This window comes from Quercus robur, chromosome 11 (assembly GCF_932294415.1).
Source record: "Quercus robur chromosome 11, dhQueRobu3.1, whole genome shotgun sequence".
NCBI classification, from domain to species: domain Eukaryota; kingdom Viridiplantae; phylum Streptophyta; class Magnoliopsida; order Fagales; family Fagaceae; genus Quercus; species Quercus robur.
In genome coordinates, this window is record NC_065544.1 from 51,545,207 (window position 1) to 51,568,357 (window position 23,151).

At 34.3% G+C, this 23,151-nt stretch overlaps 1 protein-coding gene across 4 annotated transcripts; it reads left to right on the forward strand.

Moving 5' to 3' along the window:
• The first annotated feature begins 407 nt into the window (after positions 1 to 407).
• Positions 408 to 22,412, forward strand: LOC126705600 (putative F-box protein At2g02030). 4 transcript variants are annotated; one of them, XM_050404685.1, is made up of 4 exons: positions 408 to 542; positions 690 to 1,420; positions 20,061 to 20,720; positions 22,074 to 22,412. In XM_050404685.1, exons 2-3 carry the CDS (start codon positions 758 to 760, stop codon positions 20,697 to 20,699), a joined length of 1,302 nt encoding a protein of 433 aa, XP_050260642.1. In that variant the 5' UTR covers positions 408 to 542; positions 690 to 757; the 3' UTR covers positions 20,700 to 20,720; positions 22,074 to 22,412. The 4 variants fall into 4 exon arrangements, with proteins under 4 accessions (XP_050260642.1, XP_050260643.1, XP_050260644.1 ...); XM_050404686.1 differs by having other exon boundaries at positions 421 to 542; positions 693 to 1,420; XM_050404687.1 differs by having other exon boundaries at positions 471 to 1,005; positions 19,655 to 20,720.
• The last annotated feature ends 739 nt before the right edge of the window (positions 22,413 to 23,151 follow it).

Genomic DNA, 23,151 nt, shown 5'->3' on the forward strand with positions numbered 1-23,151 from the left:
ATTGAACTAATATCAGCTGTATTTTTGAATCAAATGTATTGTAGTCACCTTGAATTTGACTAAATTTCTCTACTAGATAAAAGTCTAGTTCTGAACAGATTTCAAATGAAGCATTTGACTTATAAATCTATCGCAGAAGTATTTTACTTTTGGTTGCATCATTGTCACTTCCTAGTTTCAATTCTTTAGAAATTCTCTTTTTTCTTTTTAATGCAAAATTTTTCTGCAATTTGTGTATGGAGTGCATTGTCATTTTATTAAGAAGAGTTCCCAAATTCTGATGCATTAAATAAGCTTGTTCGAGCACATTGTTGACGTTGTAACCACTGTATATGATTACTGTTTTTGCCATTTTTGTTTACAAATTGTCAAATTCACTCACTTTTTTTCACAATTTTTTTTATATTTTTTACATTTTAACTTTAACTTTTTTTAATATATTTTATTTAATGGTTTAGATTTAAAGATACATTGCAAGCTGATCTGAATCCGAGTAAGTATGCTATGTTTCAAGCCGTTCTGCCCTGATCACCTCAGCTCAGGTTAAGACTCCCTGCCTCTCTCTCTCTCTCTGTATTTTGTTCACTCTGGTTCTGTCCTTTTACTCTGTTTTTCTCTGTTCCTGTGTTGTTTGGGTTAAATTTCAGTGAGATTTTGTGGGTTCTTAATATCTGTTACTGGGCTTTCAGTAGGTAGTGTTTGGGTGTGTGATTTTCCTGTTGAGCAGCTAAAGTCTTTTTGAAGGAAGCAGAGAACAATGTCAGACAACTTACCAGCTAAAGTCTCCGAATCATTATTCTCCAAAGAAGTAGAAGAAGAAGAAGAAGCGATGTGGGACTTTCTACCCCCTGAAATCCTACCCAATATTCTCCTACGCCTACCTACAAAATCCATTGTAAAGTTCACCTGTGTCTGCAAAACATGGAGATCCCTCATCCGAAGCCCTGACTTCATTTCTGCTCATCTTAAGCTTTCCAACTGCAACCAACCCCTCCTCCTCTTCAGGTTCTGCTCTGACAGCCGCCTGGATTGTGAAAAAGAAGACAACGATGAAAAAGAAGTCTACAAATTGTATTGTGACAACCAAGATTTCAATGATCATGCCAGGTTTGACTTCCCTTTTCATACTCTAGGTCGTAGATTAATATTTAGGGTGGTTGGTACTTGTAATGGCCTTGTCTGTGTTGAGGATGATGGTTTATTGGACAGAATTATTCTCTGGAACCCTTGTGTTAGAATGTTTGTGGAACTTCCTAAACCCAGTATCACCTATCAGGGCTATCACGAGGACGATGGGTATGGGTACGATGGGGCTACTGGGCTTGGATTTGATTCAAAAACTAATGACTATAAGGTGGTGAGGGTTGTGACAGTTGTGGATGTGAGGAGGAGAGGCGACTGGGGTGTGTATCCACCAAAGGTTGAGGTTTACTCACTGCCACAGGTGAATGGAGTATGGTTACAACTACTTTGCCTGGTGCTGTACATCCTTGTGACCATATGCCTTTCGTTAATGGCGCTCTGCATTGGGTTGCTTTGAGGAAAACTAATCACTTAAAATATCGCAATTTTATTACGGTGCTCGATTTGGGGGACATGGTTTTCCGTGAGATAACACTGCCTATACTTTCGGATGAAAGAGATAATGGAAATGAGTCTTTCATTTTTCCCTTTATTTCAGCATATGGGAATTCCCTTGCCCTGATTCACGGGGGTCGTGGTCTCAATTTGAATGTATGGCTGATGAAAAGGTATGCAGATGCATCTTCATGGACCAAAATTGTGATTTTTCCTCATTTAGGTCCCTTGGATCAAGCTATCAAGGACATAGAAGATGTGGGTTACGGGTTCAAACGCAGTGCCAAAGGTTTTAGGAAGAGTGGTGAGGTTTTAGTGGAATTGTATGAACAACCATTCGTCTCACAAGACCTCGAGACACATGAGTGTAAAGATCTTCCGATTTCTGCATATAACTATACTTTCGTTGGTTCTTATGTTAAGAGTCTAGTTTTGCTCGACAAACCCAACCGTGCAGCAACTTATTAAGGAAAATGAAAGAGGAACAACAACAGGCAAGATGCATTTTATTTTTGTGTTTATTTTTTATGGTTTTCCATTTTGCTCTTTATATATACTTTGCATTGATTATGAGTTAGATATGAATATAAATTCTTATTTTGATTGATTACCTTAATTGAGTGGCTTTGTATTTAGGATAGATTGCTTATCATGTTTATTGTTGCTGATCATATATTGAGGAGATAGTTGAGTAAATAGCGTGTATACTCAACTGTCAAAAACACAAAGTGGCTTGTGTTGCTTATCAGCTTTTAGCACACTTATTTATCCAGTGGTTGAAGATAAATGGACATTGTGAATTTCATGCTTCCTGCGACTTACAATTTACATGGCATAGATAGATGTACTCAACATTTTCTTTCTTGATAATGTTATGGTGACCTCTTTGAACCTCATGTTTTCACACCCATACTAAATGTTACTTCATGTTCTCTTGGATTCTTAAAATTTCTTTCCTAAAATGTCAGTTGTGATCTTATTATGCTAAAGATATTGCTTGTACCATTTAAATCTTCTATTTCCTTTGATGCCTATCTTCTTTTACTGAAAACGTTCCCATAGAGCAATGTTCATGAACAAAGCAGCTCACAAATGGTTATTGCTTGCTTTGGGTGGTTAAGAATTGAAAATGATTCCTTTATAATCTTCTTAGTGAACTATTTTTGATATATTTTGTTCCTTAGCATAATTTGAGTATTTTTATCCGGGTAAAGTAGTTATGCTTAGATTTATTGTTTTGTTGACTCCATTTTATTCCTTTTTTTTTTAATATCCTTCCCTCAATCTTTTGTGAATGAGTTAGTATTTTTTATTACACAATTGTATGAAGTAGAAGCAAAAGCCAAAGTGAATAGAACTTTATGCAAGAATTGGGGTTTCACGCTTTAATGGGATGTAGTTGTATCTCTTTGCAAGTCTCGTAGTTTTAATGGGATGTGTTTGCTTTGTAACGTATTGTCTTCAGCTTACAAGATTTTGTTGATACTATTTCTATAGGTGTGTATAAGCACTCAATGTCTCTGATAATTGGTTTTTCCCTTGGTTTTTTATATTTTTTATTTTTAGAATTAGTTTTGCCCTAATTTGGAAAGGAAAGTTCATGAAGTTCATAGATACTTACTGTGGTCTTCAGCCAATGAGCTTTAATTCAAATGACACTACCTCCCTTTGTAAGATTATCGGTTCATAGCCCAATAATGGCATGTGTGACTTATCGGTAATTAAAAAAAAAAAAAAAAAAAACTGTAGTCTTTTTTTTTTTTTTTTTTTTTTAGAACATAAAAAACTGTAGTCTTTATGCTTACTTGTTCCTGATTTGACATTTTTGTTGAATATGCTTTACACTTTACAGTTTTTGAGGAGGTTCAATGCTGCAAATGTAGACGCAGTTTCAAACCCTTTTCACGTGCCAAAAGGAACAGCACCGTATTCAAATCCTTTGGGTTGAGTCCAGCTGGATGAATGATTGCTGCCACTGTTCAAACTAAACCTTTATGAATCTTCCTTTTGTGAAGCTGGTTGATTTTTTTAATTTTTTTTTTCTTATGCCTTGCTTTTGTTTTGCCTAGGAACTGGGTTTCGATAATCGTCTATGTAAATCTCATGAAAATTTTAGAGATTGTAACATTTATCTTTATATAAAACTTCATTTTGAGTAATACTGGAGATGGAAACAAGTGCTTTTGTTATTTCGTGTTCTTTGCAGGTAGAAATGATATTATTTCAGTTAATACTTCCTCATAATATCTGGCTTTCACAGAAAATAAATACAGGATTGAAGCTTCTTTATGTTGTTTGTGGAGTGTGAACCTATCTGGGTCCAAATAATACTGTAAATTCAAGATGGGAGCTGCCAAAATTTGATGAGTCTCTAAAAACCCATTGCAATGGCAGTTTCTGGTCAAAATGTCCATCTCTACCATTTGATTTGAAAGACATGAGCTTTCTCATGTGTTGGATGTAGTTCAATGACATAAACATTATTCTCCTAAGAATGCCAGACCATTAGATACCAAATTTCTTGATACCGGGTTGGGGTATCTTTTAACAACTAAACAGGAGGTGCTGAAATTATGGTTGAGAGATTAAATCCTCCTAATTTGCTAAGTAGACCTCAAGAAATTCCATAATATGAATATGCTTGTCAATAGACATTGAGAGCCGTAATCTCTATTCTCTCTATTATTGGATTTCAAGCTTTTCACAAATTATATTTGATCATACATTTAATCATATATAAAGGGGTGGACGTGGAGATGATTTATGTGTTACAAAAGCCATAGATGTTCTGAAGTTGCAGGAAGTAAACTTCACTCCCAGGATATTCAATTGCATTCTCATGTCCTATACAGGCTAATTTATAGGATTTAACTATACCAATCATTGCCATTACATACTAAAAAATAAAGCTAGTTATCACCTAAGAAACTAGTAATACTCCTATCAGTGTGTGGAACTCAATAAAGAAAATCAATTTTGTTTAAAACATTTACAAATGTCCTCCAAGCTATCCATCATTATGGAGACATTCCTCTCGAATATAGCAGAGTTTCAAACCCAAATTGTAACGACCCAGCCCCCAACAATGTAGATATTGTCCGTTTTGGGGCTCAATACTCCTCACAGTTTTGTTCTCTCCCAAAATACATAGCAGTGGGGAAAAAATCTCTACACATTTAAAGGAGGTCACTCCTTATGAGCATATCTCCATGTGCGTTCCTAGGCGATGTGGGATTCCATAAATTATAAGACCCCCTTTTGGGTCTCTACACAAATACCAAACCATTTAATGCAAACAGCAATATACCAATCACTTATTTTGAAATCATAATCATTGTCCAATTCACAATTTCACACTATGAAGGGTAAAGCAGTAACCGGATGTAAAATTTACACAGTCACTGCCATCAACGAGTCAAAATATAAATTCTAAAATGGTGAAAGAGAAGCCAAGTAGATTTTAAACAATGAACCTAATACATGTTTGACAGGTAGCTTTGCCAAGCTGTTGAGGACAATGTCTTGTGGGAGATGTTGAGGAGGTTGTCTTGTTTGGGACATGTTTAGAGGAGAGAGTAAAGACTAAAGACTAAAGATTGAGTAAAGTAGTTTGTTGTTAACTATTATTATGAAATACATTATTCTTTATTAAATTAGTTTAAATTGTAAAAAAAAAAAAATTTAATAAAGCGACCATAAAAATGATTATCACGCACAACACGTGAGTTTGCGGCTAGTTACTGTTAATTGTGGAATTTGTGATGAATGCATTCCCTGGTAAATTGAAAATTTCATTCCCTCATTTTCATTATTACTTTCTAAATGCATGAGGTTTTGAACTATCCAAGGAACCAAACACAACAATCAAACCCTTCGTCCCAAAATTTTGGAATTGATTATGGACAATGGCAGAATTAAGTATCATACAAAAGTCCAATTTTCATTCATTAAAATTTTCAATTTTGTATTACCAAGTTTCTATCAAGCTTTATACAATCTTATTTGAAAAAATCATAATGTTGAGAAGTTATTATAAGAAATACAAAAGAGATTTAATCAATGATTCAATAATCTTCTTATGATGTTAGAATACTAATCTATCAACAGGTATGATATTAATACTTATGCTTCTATTTAAAGTTCATTTCATGTTTTGCTTGTTATTGAATTCTAATGTTATGACCCCCACCCACAAAAGAAATGAACTAACCTATAGAGGGGAACTGTGGTATTAGGGGACTCGGCTATAGGGTCCTTAAAGGTGAGGGGACACAAAAATGTCTTCGAGCTTTTCATCACCCCTGGAGCCAGTAGCCAATATGACCAAATCAATCTTTAGAAGTTGATCCTCACCATTAACCATAAAAACTTCTTTTTAGCAGAAGCTGAAGCTTGTACCTTTTTTCAAAACTTTGCTTCCCTTTTAAACTTTGTCATAGAATTTTTCTGGCATTATCCAGATTAAACAAGAACTGAATTGTTGAAGGAAACTATGCTTTGGTACCATTCCTAACTTTGCCAACCGAAGCTTCTTTATTATATATATAACTTTCAATAAATTTGGAGAATGTATAAAAGGTTTTTGAGCTTCAACTCTTAGGAGAGCCTTCTTCAAGGGTGTTAGTATATATATATAATGAAAGAAAATTTACCACTGGTGAAAGAATTGTTGCCAAGAGACTCAAGATAAAAACAAAAAAACAAAAAAAACTTCACCAGGCTTATGAATCTATATAATAACTAACAGTTGAAACATTTGACTTTTTGTTGACATCTCCTCATTGTGCCACGTGGCTACATAAAGCCACGTTTATGTATCTTTTCTTTATTTGAGAAACAACAATTGTATCTTTTTAGATAATCGTTTACCTTAAAAAAAAAATTAAAAATAAAAAAAAACCTGCCTATTATTATAAACTAGAGACACAACTCTTGGGCAGTAGTTTTAAATAAAACATCACTTCTTTTTTTATATCTTTCTTACTGAACATTCTTCTTTCCCTTCTCTCTCTCCCACTATCCGAAATTTAGTATTTGCAACAGGACTTCTCTTTTTGATAGCAGCAGCCAGCAAAGTTCCAAAACAAGTTTAAAGGTCAAATATATCTCCTCAAATGTATGGTAAATAAAAAGTGGGTTAACGTAGCACAGTATTTGTTTCATAAATTCAAAGGATTTGTGTAAGTTCTAAGTATATGTTATTGTGCGATTTATATTCATATTTGCGTTAATATTACTTTCGATGGTGATATTGATTTTGATGTTGGATTACAAGTAACGTAACTGGTTTATTCTTTTCTAATATTATTCATTTTTCAAACAACAACCTTAGACAATCTCATAGTGCAACAATAAAACGAATACAATAAATAGAGTTTGTATGAAAGACAAATTGTCGAAAGTTGTAATATATTATTGCTATTAGTCTTTGATATAGAGAAGTATAGATGAAACTATCAAATTGGTTTTGAGTTACTATTTGGTGGATTCTTTGGGCAACTTATATGTATTTATTCATTGCGTGAAACCGCTTAATTGATTTATTGGCTATATGTATTTGATGAGAATAAATGTCTAAGTTGGAAGCCATTAATTCTTTTATTTCATGAAACCATGAACGGTTTGATGACCCATGCCTTGTACCGGTTTAGGTTAATTGATGGTGGAAAAGTAAGAAACAGGTTTCATTATAATTTATAAAAGGTATGATTCTTGACTTATGTGCAAGATTGTAATGGCAGGAGTTAATGGCATGCAATCTATGAGTAATATATATATACACACGGTTGATATCTTTTGTTAAATGCGTTAGCTGTTTATTTGGCAATACATGGATATGTTATGAAAGATTGCATGGATGTAAATGACAGATAAACATGTCATTAATGTTGGACAAAATTGTGCCCTTTTCACACAAATTATATAGCATTTTGCCATATTTCCCAAACTAATTAAGGAAATGCTCATCTTTTGAAACTTGATTTTCTCGAAATCGAGTTAAACCCTATAGTGGCATTTTAAGGAACCCTATAGTGACATTTTAAGGACCTATAGTAGCATTTTGGAATTCGAGCTCCATGAACTCGAGTTCCATGCAAGTTTTTTGTTTTTTTTTTTTACTTGTAACTCGAGTTCATGGAACTTGAGTTCCAAAACGCCACTATAGGTTCTTAAAACATCACTATAGGCTCTTTAAAATGCTACTATAGGGCTCTAGAAATTTTTTTTTAAACTCGATTTTGAGAAAATCGAGTTTCAAAAGAGGGGCATTTCACTAATTAGTTTGGGAAAGGGGACAAAATACTATATAATTTGTGTGAAAAGTGCAAAGGCCAATTTTGTCCCATTAATGCTAATACCCTAGCTTTGGCCTTTTATGTGCAAAGGTGTATAAATTTGATGAATAAAGAAAATTTGGTCAATATAATAGAGTCAAATATTTTGAATATATTTTATTAGACTCAATTTTTGCGTGGCTGCCAATTTTATTATTGGTTAGCCTTTTTACTAATTCATCAAGGGACTCATTAAAATAGCATTATGTGAGCTATTGTTAATAATTTCAAAAAATTGGAGTATAAGCCCAATATTTGGAGGGGTCAAATTTGAAAAAAAATATTATAAAAAAAAAAGCGGATTGCACGCTGAAGGGGCTTGTATAATATAAAAGCAAAATGTTAGACTTTTTGTTGACCATCCTTATTGCACCATGTGGCTATATAAATTTATGCAATGTATTTATTAAAAAACACTGTAATAAACACATTTTTGGTTAATAGACACATTTTTATTCAATATGCACATTTTAGGTCAATAGACACTTTTTCATTCAATAGGAACATTTTCGGTCAATAGCACATTTTGGTATATCCAATGTGAAGGGTTATAACTTTTTAATAAGCAACTTTCGGTATATATAATTTGAATGGTTATGACTTTTCAAAATGCACCTTTTGGTATAAGTATTACAACCTATATTATATATATATATATATATATATATATCTAATTAAACTAGAGATGCAATATTCTGTCTCTTATTTATTCCCACAAAAAACTAATAAATAAAACATCATTTCTTTTTTTTGTATAACTAATAACACTTTATGCTATTTCTTGTAATATCATTTTTAAAAAAAAAAAATTCAAGCATTTTTGCTTACTACTACAACTCAAAAATGATATTTTTTCCCTCCTAAAACTCATTCAGTAGTTATTCCCGTGCATCACACGGGTTAGCGACTAGTTCATATAACAAAGGTAAAGGTACACCCCAGGGAAAGAAATCAAGGACAATCCAACGTTCGGTCTTGTATAGTACACCGCATAGATGGTCAATGACTGCAAATTTAGTGTAAACCAATGAAAACAATATGTATAAATCTGAGTAATGGAGCAGATAATTAAAAGTACTTTTCATGCGTATGCCTTAATGATTAAGTAAATTCTCCCTAGCAAATTACCTTATTAAAGTTGTTGTGTCTTTTATAAAACCTACAAGTTCTACATTGTAATATTAGTGAATTTTTTTTATACCATTTGCTATTGAATGCCATAGCAATGTCCAATGCAGAATTTTGGAATCCCACAACAGTGACTTGCTTCCCTTTGACAAGCTTAGCTGCATTTTCAATATCCATGACTGCTACCACTATCGAAACCGTACCTTTAGGAATCTTCCATTTGTGAAGGCGATTGAAAATTTATCCCCTGTATGCATGGCTTTTGTTTTGCCTAGGATTTGTGTTTCAGTAATCATCCATGTGAATCTTAGGAAAATTATAGAGATTGTAACATTTATCCTTATATAAAACTTCATTCTAGTGATACTGGAGATAAAGACAACTGATGTGTTGTTTCTTGTTACCTTGCAGGTAGAAATTATATATTTTTGAGTTAATACTTAATCATAGTATTTGGTTTAATCTGATTTCAGAGAAAATAAATACACAATTGGTGCTTCCCTATGTTGTCTGTGGAAAGTGAACGCATCTCGGTCCAAATAATATTGTAAATTCAAGATGGGAGTCGCCAAAATCTGGTTTATAAGTTTCTACAAAACCAATTGCATTGGCAGTTTATTGTCAAAATGTCCATCTCTACATGTTTTTTTTCTTGTGGGACTAAGTAATCCATCTCTACCATTTGATTTGGAATATTGGAGCTTCCTCATGTATATATATATATATATATATATTTTTTTTTTTTTTGATAAGTAAGAAAAATGTATATTCAAAAAGCTATTTTTTCAAAAAGAGCATAAAGCAAAACCAAAAGCTACAAAGGAAAGCAACAAGAAAACAAAACAAAAAAAAAAAACTAATTACAAAAGAGGAGAGAACAAAGGAAAGAAGGGAGAGAATCACTAGTTGTGAGTCCTCTAGTCTGAGACTAGTCAAAAAGAGATCCATTAAAGGAAACAAGCAATTGATCTCTGAAACTATCTACGCCCTCAAAAGTCCACCGATTACATTCCTTCCAGATACACCATAATAAGCACAATGGAACTAGATTTCAAATGTCAGATGGGTACTTTCCCAACCAATTCGAACATCTAAAAGGTAGATTTGACGCTATTTGTGGTAAGACCCAAAAAGTGCCACAATATCAGACCTAGAATTTCATGATACCGAATTGTTGTAACTTTTAGTATGGACACTGCTTATTTACTGAAAATTAAAAACTTATTGCTAAAAACACTATAGCAAAATCATTTTTAAATGTGTGAATAGTGTGGTGGGACCCAAATTTATATTGAAATTTTTGTTTGGATGACTTTTGTGGGTCCGTGAAAAGTACTTATGGGACCCACAGACAAAACGCAAAATGCAAGGATTGAGCAAAACGCCCAATCCAAACGCATGCTTAATGAACTGTGTCATATAACAAGATTTCATTGGATATAAATTCTCACAAAACTTAGAGCAATTGCATTAGTCATGGTAAAATACAAAAAAATGATGAAATTTATACAATATGGTACAAAAAACACAGTATCAGTCTTTGTAAATATAGAAGGTTGCTATAGTAATCGTGTATATTCACACAATTAGAGCATTCATATCAATTCATGTAAAATTTTCCATCTATTTTAACATAAGAACTAGTGTATGTTGTTGCTTGCTTGTAAAATGTTGGTGAACTTTATTTGTTCTTTTTTCCTCATATATGTCAAGTTGTGTACTTCACAGCAGGTAAAAAACCCAAAGAGTAAAACCTCTTCTTTCTAATCTAATGGGACAGAACTGATAGACCACCCAGTTCCCTAAAATAAAAAAAATAAAAAAGGAGCCAGCTTTTTTCATCAAGTATGTCCTTTAATTAGTTTTAGTAATATAGACATGATTTGATTGTGATCTAATTTTAACGTATTTTGGCATTTAATTTCTTTCTCATGAAACAGAATCTTTTGCTTCTCTCATTCTGTAATTACTTGATGGAAGAAGCACTACATTGGTAAAACTTGCAATTTCATCCTTTAATATTATCAAAGATGATTTTAAGTATTTAACATCCACTTTGCTTGCCACATGTGTGATGTGTCCTCTGTCATTGATGCTTGTTTGATATATGCATTTTGAATGAAGGCATGCATAGAGAACAGTAGCACCAAACCTATTTGTTATTTACAAAATTTAAAGTATTCAAATTGTTCCCTACTTCGATCCTATTCAGTCTATTTAGTTCATTTTATTCCATTTTGTTCTATTTTGGTCTACTTTAGTCAAATCTTGTCAAATCCGGTTCACTTTGGTCTATTTTGTTTCACTTCAGTACAATCTGATCTCATTCAGTCCATTTCAGCCACGTCTGCCTCATTCAGTCCATTTCGGTCTATTTTGGTCCATTTTGGACTAATTGAGAATCAAATTGATTTTTTTTTTTTTAAGATGCTAAATTGATTCTTTTTGTACGTAGCATTTTCAGTTTTTGGCTCAAAAATTCTTTTTTTTTTCTTTTTTTTTTTTTTTGAGTCGAAAAGTATGAAATTTTATTCTATTAAACTCTTTAATTTTTAGCTAAAAAATTTCAAACAAAAGAGACATTGGAAATTACAAATATAGACCCTAAAAAATCAATAAATTGATAAATATTCAAAAATATTAACTTGAAATTCTGTTTTTTGTTCAAGACAAAAATTACCTGACAATTCAAGTTAATCTTAATCAAGCCCTTCTTGCTAAGCTTGATTGGCAGGTGCTACAAACCAAAAATACTCGAAAAACAACAATTTCCTCTCTTCCCCGTTAATGCAAAACTCTTCATATATTTGGAAAAGTATTTGCAAAATCAAACCTCTCTTAAAGCAAGGAACTTGTTATTTAATTGGTACAGGAGCTACTGTAAAAGTCTGGGAGAATCCCTGGTCCTGGATATCTTTCGTAGATTCTTTTACCACACAAATGCACTAATGCAGCCACAAGTTTCTTCATAGGTAACTTGGGTAAGTGAACAAATTGATCCAGCTAGTGGTCCATGGGACTATGCCAAACTTCACCAAACTATCACCCCTCAAACAATGCAGATCACTTGATATGGTTTCCAAATTCTAGTGGGAAGTTTTCTACAAAGTCTGCACACTTGACTGATCACAAAGCAAGGGTTTTTTTTTTTTTTTTTAATCAGCTGGCCCTCTCTCTTCATCACATTGGAAAGCTCTTTGGAAGTTGAAAATCCATGAACCTTCTTTGAAAAATTTCATGGGAAATTCTTCCAACAAAATCTACTTTAAATGCAAGATTTGTGCTTCCAGATACTGAGATACATCTTTTCCTAGATGTTGTAACTTGTAATCCTATTGAAACTCATGAGCATATCTTCTTTCTGTCCTTATACAGTGATTGTTTGGCGTAGCTCACTATGGCCTCTTAGTTTTGCAGAAACAAGTTCCCAACCAACGTCAAATTGGATTAAAATAATTTTACATCCAACCAAATTCTTGGGAATTGAAAAATCCAATGAATCCTCCTTTACGCTCTTTGCTTCCATCTTATGTGACAATATATGGAGATCCAGGAACTCATTGCTGCACAATGGTGTTGATATTCAACCAATGGAACTAGCACAACATATAAATAAAAGTTTTCAATCTCATCAAGCAGCATGGGACTCTTTGCAACAGAAGTATTCAAATGGTATTTCATGGTGTCCTCCCCAATGGGCTGGTATAAATTTAATTTTGATGCTACCATTAGAGATAATGGCTCCTTCTCGTCTGTAGTTTGCAGAGATTGGGAAGGTAGAGTTTTAGATTGCTTGAACAGGTTGTGAAACACCAAGAAGTATTCTATGGGCAGAATGTAATGAAGGGAATTAATCCGAAATTACCAACCTGGAAGAAACAAAAAATAAAGAAAACACACGCCAAAGAAAAAAAACAATCACACGCACAAGACAATATTTACGTGATTTGGCAATTTGCCTATGTCCACGGAGTTGCAGGAATTTCACTATTATCAGAGAAAAATAAAAAGTGCAGCTACAGTTTTTCTCTCACTCAAGAAACACAACAACAACAACCCTGATCACAAAATTGTGTTTTCTACATCCTTCGCTCCATAGACTAAGCTTCAGAAAATCTCCTATTAAAAATCACGCAACATTATTTGGGTCAGGTCCGGTCATCAAACCAAATCAAACAAAACTAGGCTTCACAAAACCCAACATGTAAAGCAGCCATGCTAGTTGTATTTGAAGCATCTAGACTTCAACTATATTTTGTTTGAAGGGGACTCTAGCTCACAATGAAGGCAATCAATCAAAAAATCCATCTGGATTGGGAGACTGTAATTTGTAAATATAGTTCATGATATTAGAAATAGGCTTAACTCTTTTGTTGCTTTGTCTTTTTCCATCTTCCCAAGACAATTTAATTCCCTTGCTCATTGAAGGTGTAAAAAATAGCATGACATAGGGCCTGATGGATCTGAGCCCATGGGCCGGCGATAAGGGAGAGCCCAGGGCTTGGCATGACTTGAAATATTTGGGGCACACGTTTGAAATCCGAGAGAATCCTAAAGGAAATCAGAATACTAGTGCAAGGATAATTCTAGAAGATACGTCTTAATGAAAAACCCACTCTACAAGGAAATGTTTGTCCATCACGTTTGGGATTACTCAAGTAGAGTCCTATAAGGAAAAGACTTCTAGGTCAAGAAAGAAAGGCTAACCTCCTACTACTATAAAAGCCCCAATGCCCTCATGAATCAAGGTACGCATAATTTACCCTCTCTAACACTTTAGAGTTGAGAATAATTCTAACTTGACCTTCAGAGGGTATTTAGCTGACATCACACCGGTGCCCCCTGTGAGATCACTTCTTTCTTCTTGCAAGTGGTTAGTTTAAGTGAGCGTGGATCGTGTAGCTCACTGGTGATTTTACGGCATCACCACTCATAATCTAGGTTATGGGCAGCATTTTGTAATGCCTAGGTCTATTCCCATCTCCTCCATAGCCTCTTGGGTTTTTGTTAAAGAGTGAGATGTGCTAGTCCCTTTTGGTTCTTGTCCTTGTATTTGTTATGTTTTTTTTTCTTCGAATGAAATAATTTATTCACCCAAAAAAAAAAAAAAAGTGATAGAACTTGTAAATAAGACTTCCTAAAAATTAGAGATTTTCTGAATTTGTTAAGTTATTAGTTCGTTAAAATAATTCAGTTGTATTGAACTAATATCAGCTGTATTTTTGAATCAAGTGCATTGTAGTCACCTTGAATTTGACTAAATTTCTTTACTCAAGTCCAGTTCATAACAGATTTCAAAAGAAGAATTTGACTTATGAATCTATCACATAAGTATTTTACTTTTGGTTGCATCGTCACTTCCTAGTTTCAATTCTTTAGAAATTCTCTTTTTTCTTTTCCTAGTTTCAATTCTTTAGAAATTCTCTTTTTTCTTTTCAAAGCAAATATTTTCTGCGATTTGTATGGAGTGCATTGACATTTTTTAAGAAGAGTTCCAAATTCTGCTGCATTCAATAAGCATGTTTAAGCACATTGTAACCACTGTATATGACTAATATTTTTGCCAGTTTTGTTTGCAACAATTGAAAAGATCCAAGTTGAAGATGATTAAGCCAATCATGCAGCAAAACAGAAGATGATGATACAACTGAAGCAAGGAAAGTTAAATTAGCCACATGCTCCAATAATTGAGCACATGCTCTAATTTTAATATCTTCTACACTACAAAGCTAGAATAATACTGCCCTTATCAGCATTCACAACCGGCTTGAATTAGTTCATACAAGCAAGCAAGCTTTTATTACACACTCACTACTTAACACAGCACCAGAGCAGCTCTTGGGCCCAGGCAGCACCAGATCAAAGCACACAGCAGCACAGCAGTAGCTCTAGGATTCAGACAACACCCGATCACAGCACACATACGAGACATAATATGAGAATCCTAAAAAGCATTAAGGTTTGATACAAATCAAGAATAAAATTCAACTACATTACATCAATACTTTTCTGCCTACCTCAAAACAAAATGACACCATAGGAAACAACATGATAATGGTCTCATTTGTATCACACTTACATAACAAATTCCTATGATTATCGCTAATGATTTCACTTCTCATCCAGATAGCTCAGCTGCTCCATCAAGAAACACAAGACTTTCCACGAAAGTAGTAGCTAAATGTGAAACATTTCATATACCAAGATCCTTCTCATGTAAAGTTTCAGGGTCAAGCGAAACAATCACCAACTCAATCCACTTAAAATCAGCATTGGATTTGACCACAACTTCCTTTCTAACTATCAGTTCACCCCAACTGTTGCAACCATAGAAATGTTTTCAAAAGGGACAAAAAAAAGTTTACTCCATGATTCATGTACACCATATTCCCCCATCACCCAAATGAAGCTTGACTTATGTGTATGCGACTTCATAAAATCAATGTATTCTTCGACATTGATGCGGTTGGTTGTGATGTAACCAAATGTAATGAAGGCCAGTTTCCCCTTGAACACCGTTAGATCATGTGGTACTGCCACTAGACCTTGTGGTATCAGTTGTTGTCCATCAGGGAGTGCTATCTCTCCAAATTTATCATTATTGACATCAAATGACAAAATCACGTCACGATTTGCGAGTTGCACTCCACCTTTAACTTCTCCCAACCAATGCAAAGCCCCATTAACAAATGTGGCAGGCCAGCAGTTGCCACTGTTGAACGCAACATTGTTTCCCAATGACATTTCAACCCTTCTCCAAGAGTTGGAGCTTAATGTGTAAACCTCAACCCCATGGTGGTTTTGTGCACCCATTTTAGTGATCTTTACAACCTTGTAGTCATTGGTCCCGGACTGATAAGCAAATCCAGTAGAAACCCAATGATATTGGGTTAAGGAAAAATCAGGCAACCTCTTATATTTTCTAATGCAGGGGTTTCGCAAATATATAGCATCAGCAATAGGGGAACCATGTCCATATTGAGCGAGACACACTAGACCATTGCAGGAACCGACTATTTGCAGAGAAGATAAAGCAGAGGGAATTGGATACTCGGAAATACTATTAAACTTGCTGCTGTCGCGAGCAACCTTACAGACTGGACCGTTGGAAGGAGAAGAAGCCGTACGAGGAGGCAAGTGTATGAGATGAGGGTGATAATGATCTAATCTGTTGTTAAAAAACTCTTCACGCTTTACGCTTTATTAAGGGTGTTTTTTATTTATTTATTTATTTTTTTACTATCATCCAATAAATCATAATAACTTATTTTTACCGTTATATAAAATATGAGCTTCTTTTGACAATTAGACAAAATATTATTTTTTACAATTCAACATTTGGCCTAATTGCCAATTACTGTTATATAAAATATGGGCTTCTCCTGATGATTCAACATCCATTTTGATTGCCACATGTGTGATGTGTCCTTTGTCATTGATGCTAAATGATATGGCATTTTGAAAGAAGGCATGCATAGAGAACACATTAGCACCAAACCTATTCGTTAATTACAAAACTTAAAAGTATTCAAATTGTTCCCTACTTTGCTCCTATTAGGTCTATTTAGTTCATTTTAGTCTACTTTAGTCAAATCCTAGTGCACTTCAGTCTATTTCAACCCTTTTTATTTTTTTCAGTTTATTTCGGTCTTTTTTTGGACTACTTGAGCATTAAATTGAATTTTTTTTTTTTTTTTTTGGGGGTATTGTATGTAGTAGCATTTTCAATTTTTGGCTCAAAAATTTATTTATTTTTTCTTTATTGGGCCATAAAGTATGAAATTTTATTTTATATACAGACAAAAGAGGCATTATAAATTACAAATATTTCTATTGTTTTTCTCAAAAAAAGAAAATGAAATTACATATATAGGCCTTAAAAAATCAATAAATATGATAAATATTCAAAAGATTAAATTATGCGGATCACTTGGTATTGGTTCCTGATGATTCCTTGGATATCAGTGGGTTGACTAGACACGAACAATGATCTTTGGGCTATGTCTTGTAATACAAAGAACACTGAATCAGAAGGGACCGGTGGGGACCGGCCAAAAATCCTCCGATGATGAAGTTAGTTACTTTTAAACTCTGTAAGAAAGGAGTATTTTCTCAAAGTAAAAATTGTCTGAATGCCTTACCTTTCATCGAAGAAGCCTTATATAGTATGTGTGAAACAGTTATCTGTTTGGTAACCGTTCCCAATGTCGAGGAGTCCGGAGAATTGGGGTAACTTCCATAACCGCTATGGAAGTTACCTAGGCCAGACGGGCCGTTCCATGTGAACTCGTCCATCTTTAGTAAAAGATGGACGAGACCTCCATGGTGAACTCGTCCACCTTTAGTAAAAGATGGACGAGATCATCTTGGACGACTTGCCCTGCTTAAATGATGATGAGTAAGATTCCATGAAGTATTATCCGTCCATAGACGGACGAGGTTAGTCAGAATGCCCGCAACATTCACTTCACCTATTTGATTTATTGTAGCTTGCCCTTCGTTGGACGAGACATATGGACGAGTTATGGAGTTGGATGATTTCTGTGACACCATCAGTTCCAAATTCATTTTCTTCAAAATCTGCATACCTAACTGATCACAATGCAAGTTTTATTTTTTTTTATTATTATTATTTTAATCAATTGGTCCTCTCTCTTCATTACATTGGAAAGTTCTTTGGAAGTTGAAAATCCATGAAAGGTTCAACTAATATTGCTTATTGGGCAGCATCTTGTAATGCCTGGGTCTATTCCCATCTCCTCCATAGCCTCTTGGGTTTTTGTTAAAAAGTGAGATGTGCTAGTCCCTTTTGGCTCTTGTCCTTGTAATTTTTTTTTCTTCTAATAAAATCATTTATTCAACCAAAAAAAAAAAGTGATAGAATTTGTTAATAAGGCTTCCCATAAATAAGAGATTTTCTGAATTTGTTAATTTATTAGTTCGTTTAAATAATTCAGTTGTATTAAACTAATATCAGCTGTATTTTTGAATCAAATGCATTGTAGTCACCTTGAATTTAACTAAATTTCTCTATTAGATAACAGTCTAGTTCTTACCAGATTTCAAATAAAGCATTTGACTTATGAACCTATCACAGAAGTATTTCACTTTTGGTTGCATCATTGTCACTTCCTAGTTTCAATTCTTTAGAAATTCTCTTTTTTCTTTTTAAAGCAAAATTTTTCTGCAATTTGTGTATGGAGTGCATTGACATTTTTTTAAAGAAGAGTTCCCAAATTCTGATGCATTAATAAGCTTATTTAATCACATTGTTGTAACCACTGTATATGAAAAGATCCAAATTGAAGATGATTAAGCCAATCATGCAGCAAAACAGAAGATGATGATACAGCTGAAGCAAGGAAAGTTAAATTAGCCAATCATATGTATAAATAATTCATTTTCAAAACAAAATTACAAAACTAGCAACTGTTTAAAAATTCTCAAGAGTCAAGCGAGTTCATATAATTTCACATTCCAAGTTATATCATTTCCAATAATAAAGGGCCATTTGGTTGTTTAAACAACAATTTTCGTTGTTTAAAAACCACAATACTTACAATCTGTTTAGGAATTTTATTTTAATAACGTTGTTTATATTTTTTGAAAATATGTGTGGATAAAAAAATATGCGAAAATAAAGATAATGTTGTTTAAACACTAAAAACCGTTCTTTATTGGCATATACCAAACATCCCTTTATTTTCACAGTATTTTTTCACCTGCACATATTTTCATAATACCCAACCATATTTATACAACCTCATTAAAAATCTCTTGCGAAATTATCACAAAAATTACGAGCCATGAGAATTGTCACTCCCTTTAATTTTAGTCTTCCCCAGAAGATCCTAAACCGTTGAATTCATTTCCACTCTCAATCTTGGCCGTGAAACCTTTTCAGAGGATACTTATTCTGAGCTAAAACCGGTGGGACCATTACGTGTGACTTGGCTTTGCAGTTTGCACTAACAAAGACCACCTTTCTCAGGAACGCATTGAAGAACCTCTCTCTCTCTCTCTCTCTCTCTCTCTCTCACTCATTTCTCTCCGTCTAACATCTATATCTCGGTCTCTTATTGGTCTCGTTCTGTCAAGCTGTTCTGCCCAGATCATCTCAGTCCAGGTTAGTCTCCTTGCCTCTCTCTCCCTCTCTCTGTATTTTGTTCACTCTGGTTCTGTCTTTTTTCTCTGTTTTGTGTTATTTGGGTTAAATTTCAGGGAGATTTTGTGGGTTCTTAATATCTTTCACTGGGTTTTCAGTAGGTAGTGTTTGGGTATAATGATTTTCCTGTTGAGCAGTGGGGCATTTTATAAACAAAAGTATTTTTCCTGTTTTGTGTTTTTGAAGGGTTTGAAGGAAGCAGAGAACCATGTCAGACTTACCAGCTAAAGTCTCCAAATCATTATTCACTAAAGAAGAAGAAGAAGTAGCGATGTTGGACTCTCTACCTCCCGAAATGATACCCAATATTCTCCTACGCCTACCTACAAAATCCATTGTAAGGTTCACCTCTGTCTGCAAAACATGGAGATCCCTTATCCGAAACCCTGACTTCATTTCTGCTCATCTTAAGGTTTCCAAACCACAACCAACCCCTCCTCCTCTTCAGGTTCTGCTCTGACTGGCTAAAGGATGCAATGTTCAGCATGGAAAGGGACACCCATGAAATAGAAGTCTACAAATTGTATTGTGACAACCAAGATTTCAATGAGCACACCAGGTTTGACTTCCCTTTTCATACTCAAGCCCATGGAGCACCATTCGGTGTGGTTGGTACTTGTAATGGCCTTGTCTGTGTTATGGGTGATGGTTTTTCGCGCAGAATTATTCTCTGGAACCCTTGTGTTAGAATGTTTGTGGAACTTCCTAAACCCAATGTCACCTCTCAGTGGTACGATGGGTGTGATTCGAGTGCTGGGTTTGGATTTGATTCCAAAACTAATGACTATAAGGTGGTGAGGGTTGTGACACTTCGGGATGTGTGGAGAAACGGTTGGGGTGCGTCTCCACCAAAGGTTGAGGTTTACTCACTTGCCACAGGTGAATGGAGTATGGTTACAACTGCTTTGCCTTGTGCTGTACGTCATCATGATCCACTGCCTTTTGTTAATGGCGCTCTGCATTGGGTTGCTTTGAGGAGAACTAATTGCAATAAATATCACAATTTTATTACGGTTCTCGATTTGGGGGACATGGTTTTCAGCGAGATCGTACTGCCTATACTTTCGGATGATAAAGATGATGAAGATGAGTCTCACATTCGTCCCTTTATTTCAGCATATGGGAATTCCCTTGCCCTGTGTCAGGAGGGATTTCATACTCTCTGTGTCAATGTATGGCTGATGAAGAGGTATGCAGATTCATCTTCATGGACCAAAATTGTGATTTTTCCTCATATAGGTCTCAGGGATCAAGATATCAATGACATAATAGGTGCGGATCATGCTGAGGGGTACATATACAGGGCTAAAGGTTTTAGGAAGAGTGGTGAGGTTGTAGTGCAATTGGATTTGGACCAACGGCTCGTCTCACAAGACCTTGAGACACAAGAGTGTAAAGATCTTAGGATTTCTGCATATAACTATACTTTCGTTGGTTCTTATGTTAAGAGTCTAGTTTTGCTTGACAAACCCAACCGTGCAGCAACTTATTAAGGAAAATGAAAGAGGATACAGGCAAGATGCATTTTATTTTCATGCTTATTCTTAATGGTTTTCCATTTTGTTCTTCATATATACTTGGCATTGATTATGAGTTAGAAATGAATATAAATTCTTATTCTGATTGATTACCTTAATTGAGTGGCTTTATATTTAGGATAGATTGCTTATCAAGGTCATGGTTGCTGATCTTATATTGAGGAGATAGTTGAGTAAATAGCATGTATACTCAACTATCAAAAATTCAAAGTGGCTTGTGTGAGTCATGTTGCTTATCAACTTTTAGCACACTTATTTATTAAGTTGTTGAAGATAAATGGACATCGTGAATTTCATGCTTCCTGTGACTTACAATTTACATGGCATAGATAGATGTACTTAACTTTTTCTTTCCTGGTAATGTTATGGTGACCTCTTTGAACTTCATGTTATCACATCCATACTGAATGTTACTTCTTGTTCTCTTGGATTCTTAAAATTTCTCCCTAAAATGTCAATTGTGATCTTATTATGCTAAAGATATTGCTTTTACAGTTTAAATATTGTATTTCCTTTGATGCCTATCTTCTTTTACTGAAAACATTCCCATAGAGAAATGTTTATGGACAAAGCAGCCCACGAATGGTTATTGCTTGCTTTGGGTGGTTAAGAATTGAAAATGATTTCTTTATAATCTTCTTATTGAACTATTTTTGATATATTTTGTTCCTTAGCATAATTTGAGTACTTTTTATCCAAGTAGTTATGCTTAGATGTATTGTTTGGTTGACTCCATTTCATTCCTAATTTTTTTTAATATCCTTCCCTCAATCTTTTGTGAATGAGTTAGCATTTTTTATTACAAAATTGTAAGAAAGTAGAAGCAAATGCCAAAGTGAATAGACCTTTATGCAAGAATTGGGGTTTCACATTGGCTTTAATGGGATGTAGTTGTATTTCTTTGCAAGTCTGGTAGTTTTAATGGGATGTGTTTGCTTTGTGACGTATAGTCTTCAACTTACAAGATTTTGTTGTTACTATTTCTATAGATGTGTATAAGCACTCAATATGTTTGGTAATTGGTTTTGCCCTTGGTTTTTTTTATTTATTTTTATAGGAATTAGTTTTGCCCTTCTCGTAGCTCACTCATGAATATATTCCCTTATTTGGAAAGGAAAGTTCATAGATAGTTACTGTGGTCTTCAGCCACTGAGCTTTAGTTCAAATGATACTACCTCCCCTTGTAAGATTATCAGTTCATAACCCAATAATTGCATGAGAGACTTACCAATAATATTTTTTTTAAAAGCTGTAGTCTTTATCTCTAACAGACATTCAACAATGCTTACTTGTTCCTGATTTGACATTTTTGTGGAATATGCTGTACAGTTTTTGAGGAGGTTCAATGCTGCATATTTAGACACAGTTTCAAACCCATTTCACGTGACAAAAGGATCTGCACCATATTCAAATCCTTTGGGTTGAGTTCAGCTGGGTGAATAACTGCTGCCACTGTTCAAACTAAACCTTTATGAATCTTCCTTTTGTGAAGCTGGTTGATTTAATTTTTTTTTTTCTTTTCTTATGCCTTGCTTTTGTTTTTCCTAGGAATTGGGTTTTGTTAATCGTCCATGTAAATCTCATGAAAATTTTAGAGATTGTAACATTTATCTTTATATAAAACTTCATTTTGAGTAATACTAGAGATAGAAACAAGCGATTGTGTTATTTCGTGTTCTTTGCAGGTAGAAATGATATTTTTTGAGTTGATACTTCCTCATAATATCTGGCTTTCAAAGAAAATAAATACAGGATTGGAGTTTCTTTATGTTGTTTGTGGAGAGTGAACCCATCTGGGTCCAGATAATACTGTAAATTCAAGATGAGAGTTGCCCAAATTTGATTAGTCTCTAAATACCCAATAGCATTGGCAGTTTCTGGTCAAAAAGTCCATCTAAGCCATTTGATTTGGAAGACTTGAGCTTTCTCATGTGTTGGATGTAGTTCCAGTGACATAAACATTATTCTCCTAAGAATGCCACACCATCTGATGCTGAATGTCATGATACTGGGTTGGGGTACCTTTTAGTATTAACAACTAAACAGGAGGGGCTGAAATCTTGGTTGAGAAATTAATCCTCCTAATTTGCTAAGTAGACCTCGAGAAATGCCATAATATGAATATGCATGTCAATAGACATGAGAGCCGTAATCTCTAATCTCTCTATTATTGGATTTCAAGCTTTTCACAAACTATATTTGATCATACATTTAGTCATATCTAAAGTGGTGGACGTAGAGATGATTTATGTGTTACAAAAGCCATAGATGTTCTGAAGCAGGGGCGGCCCAACATAATTTGGGACCTAAGGCGAAAAATTTATACGGGGTCTTTAATATGTAAATATTAATTAAACAAAATTATTTAATACTAATCAAATTAAGGTTAATTTGATACATTAAATAC

Excerpts from the sequence above, each read along its gene's own strand:
- LOC126705600 (XM_050404685.1), top strand. The coding sequence starts at position 758 with ATGTCAGACAACTTACCAGCTAAAGTCTCCGAATCATTATTCTCCAAA. Across the intron at positions 1,421-20,060 it reads GGGGTGTGTATCCACCAAAG|GTTGAGGTTTACTCACTTGC; the intron begins GTTGAGGTTTAC and ends TCTCCACCAAAG.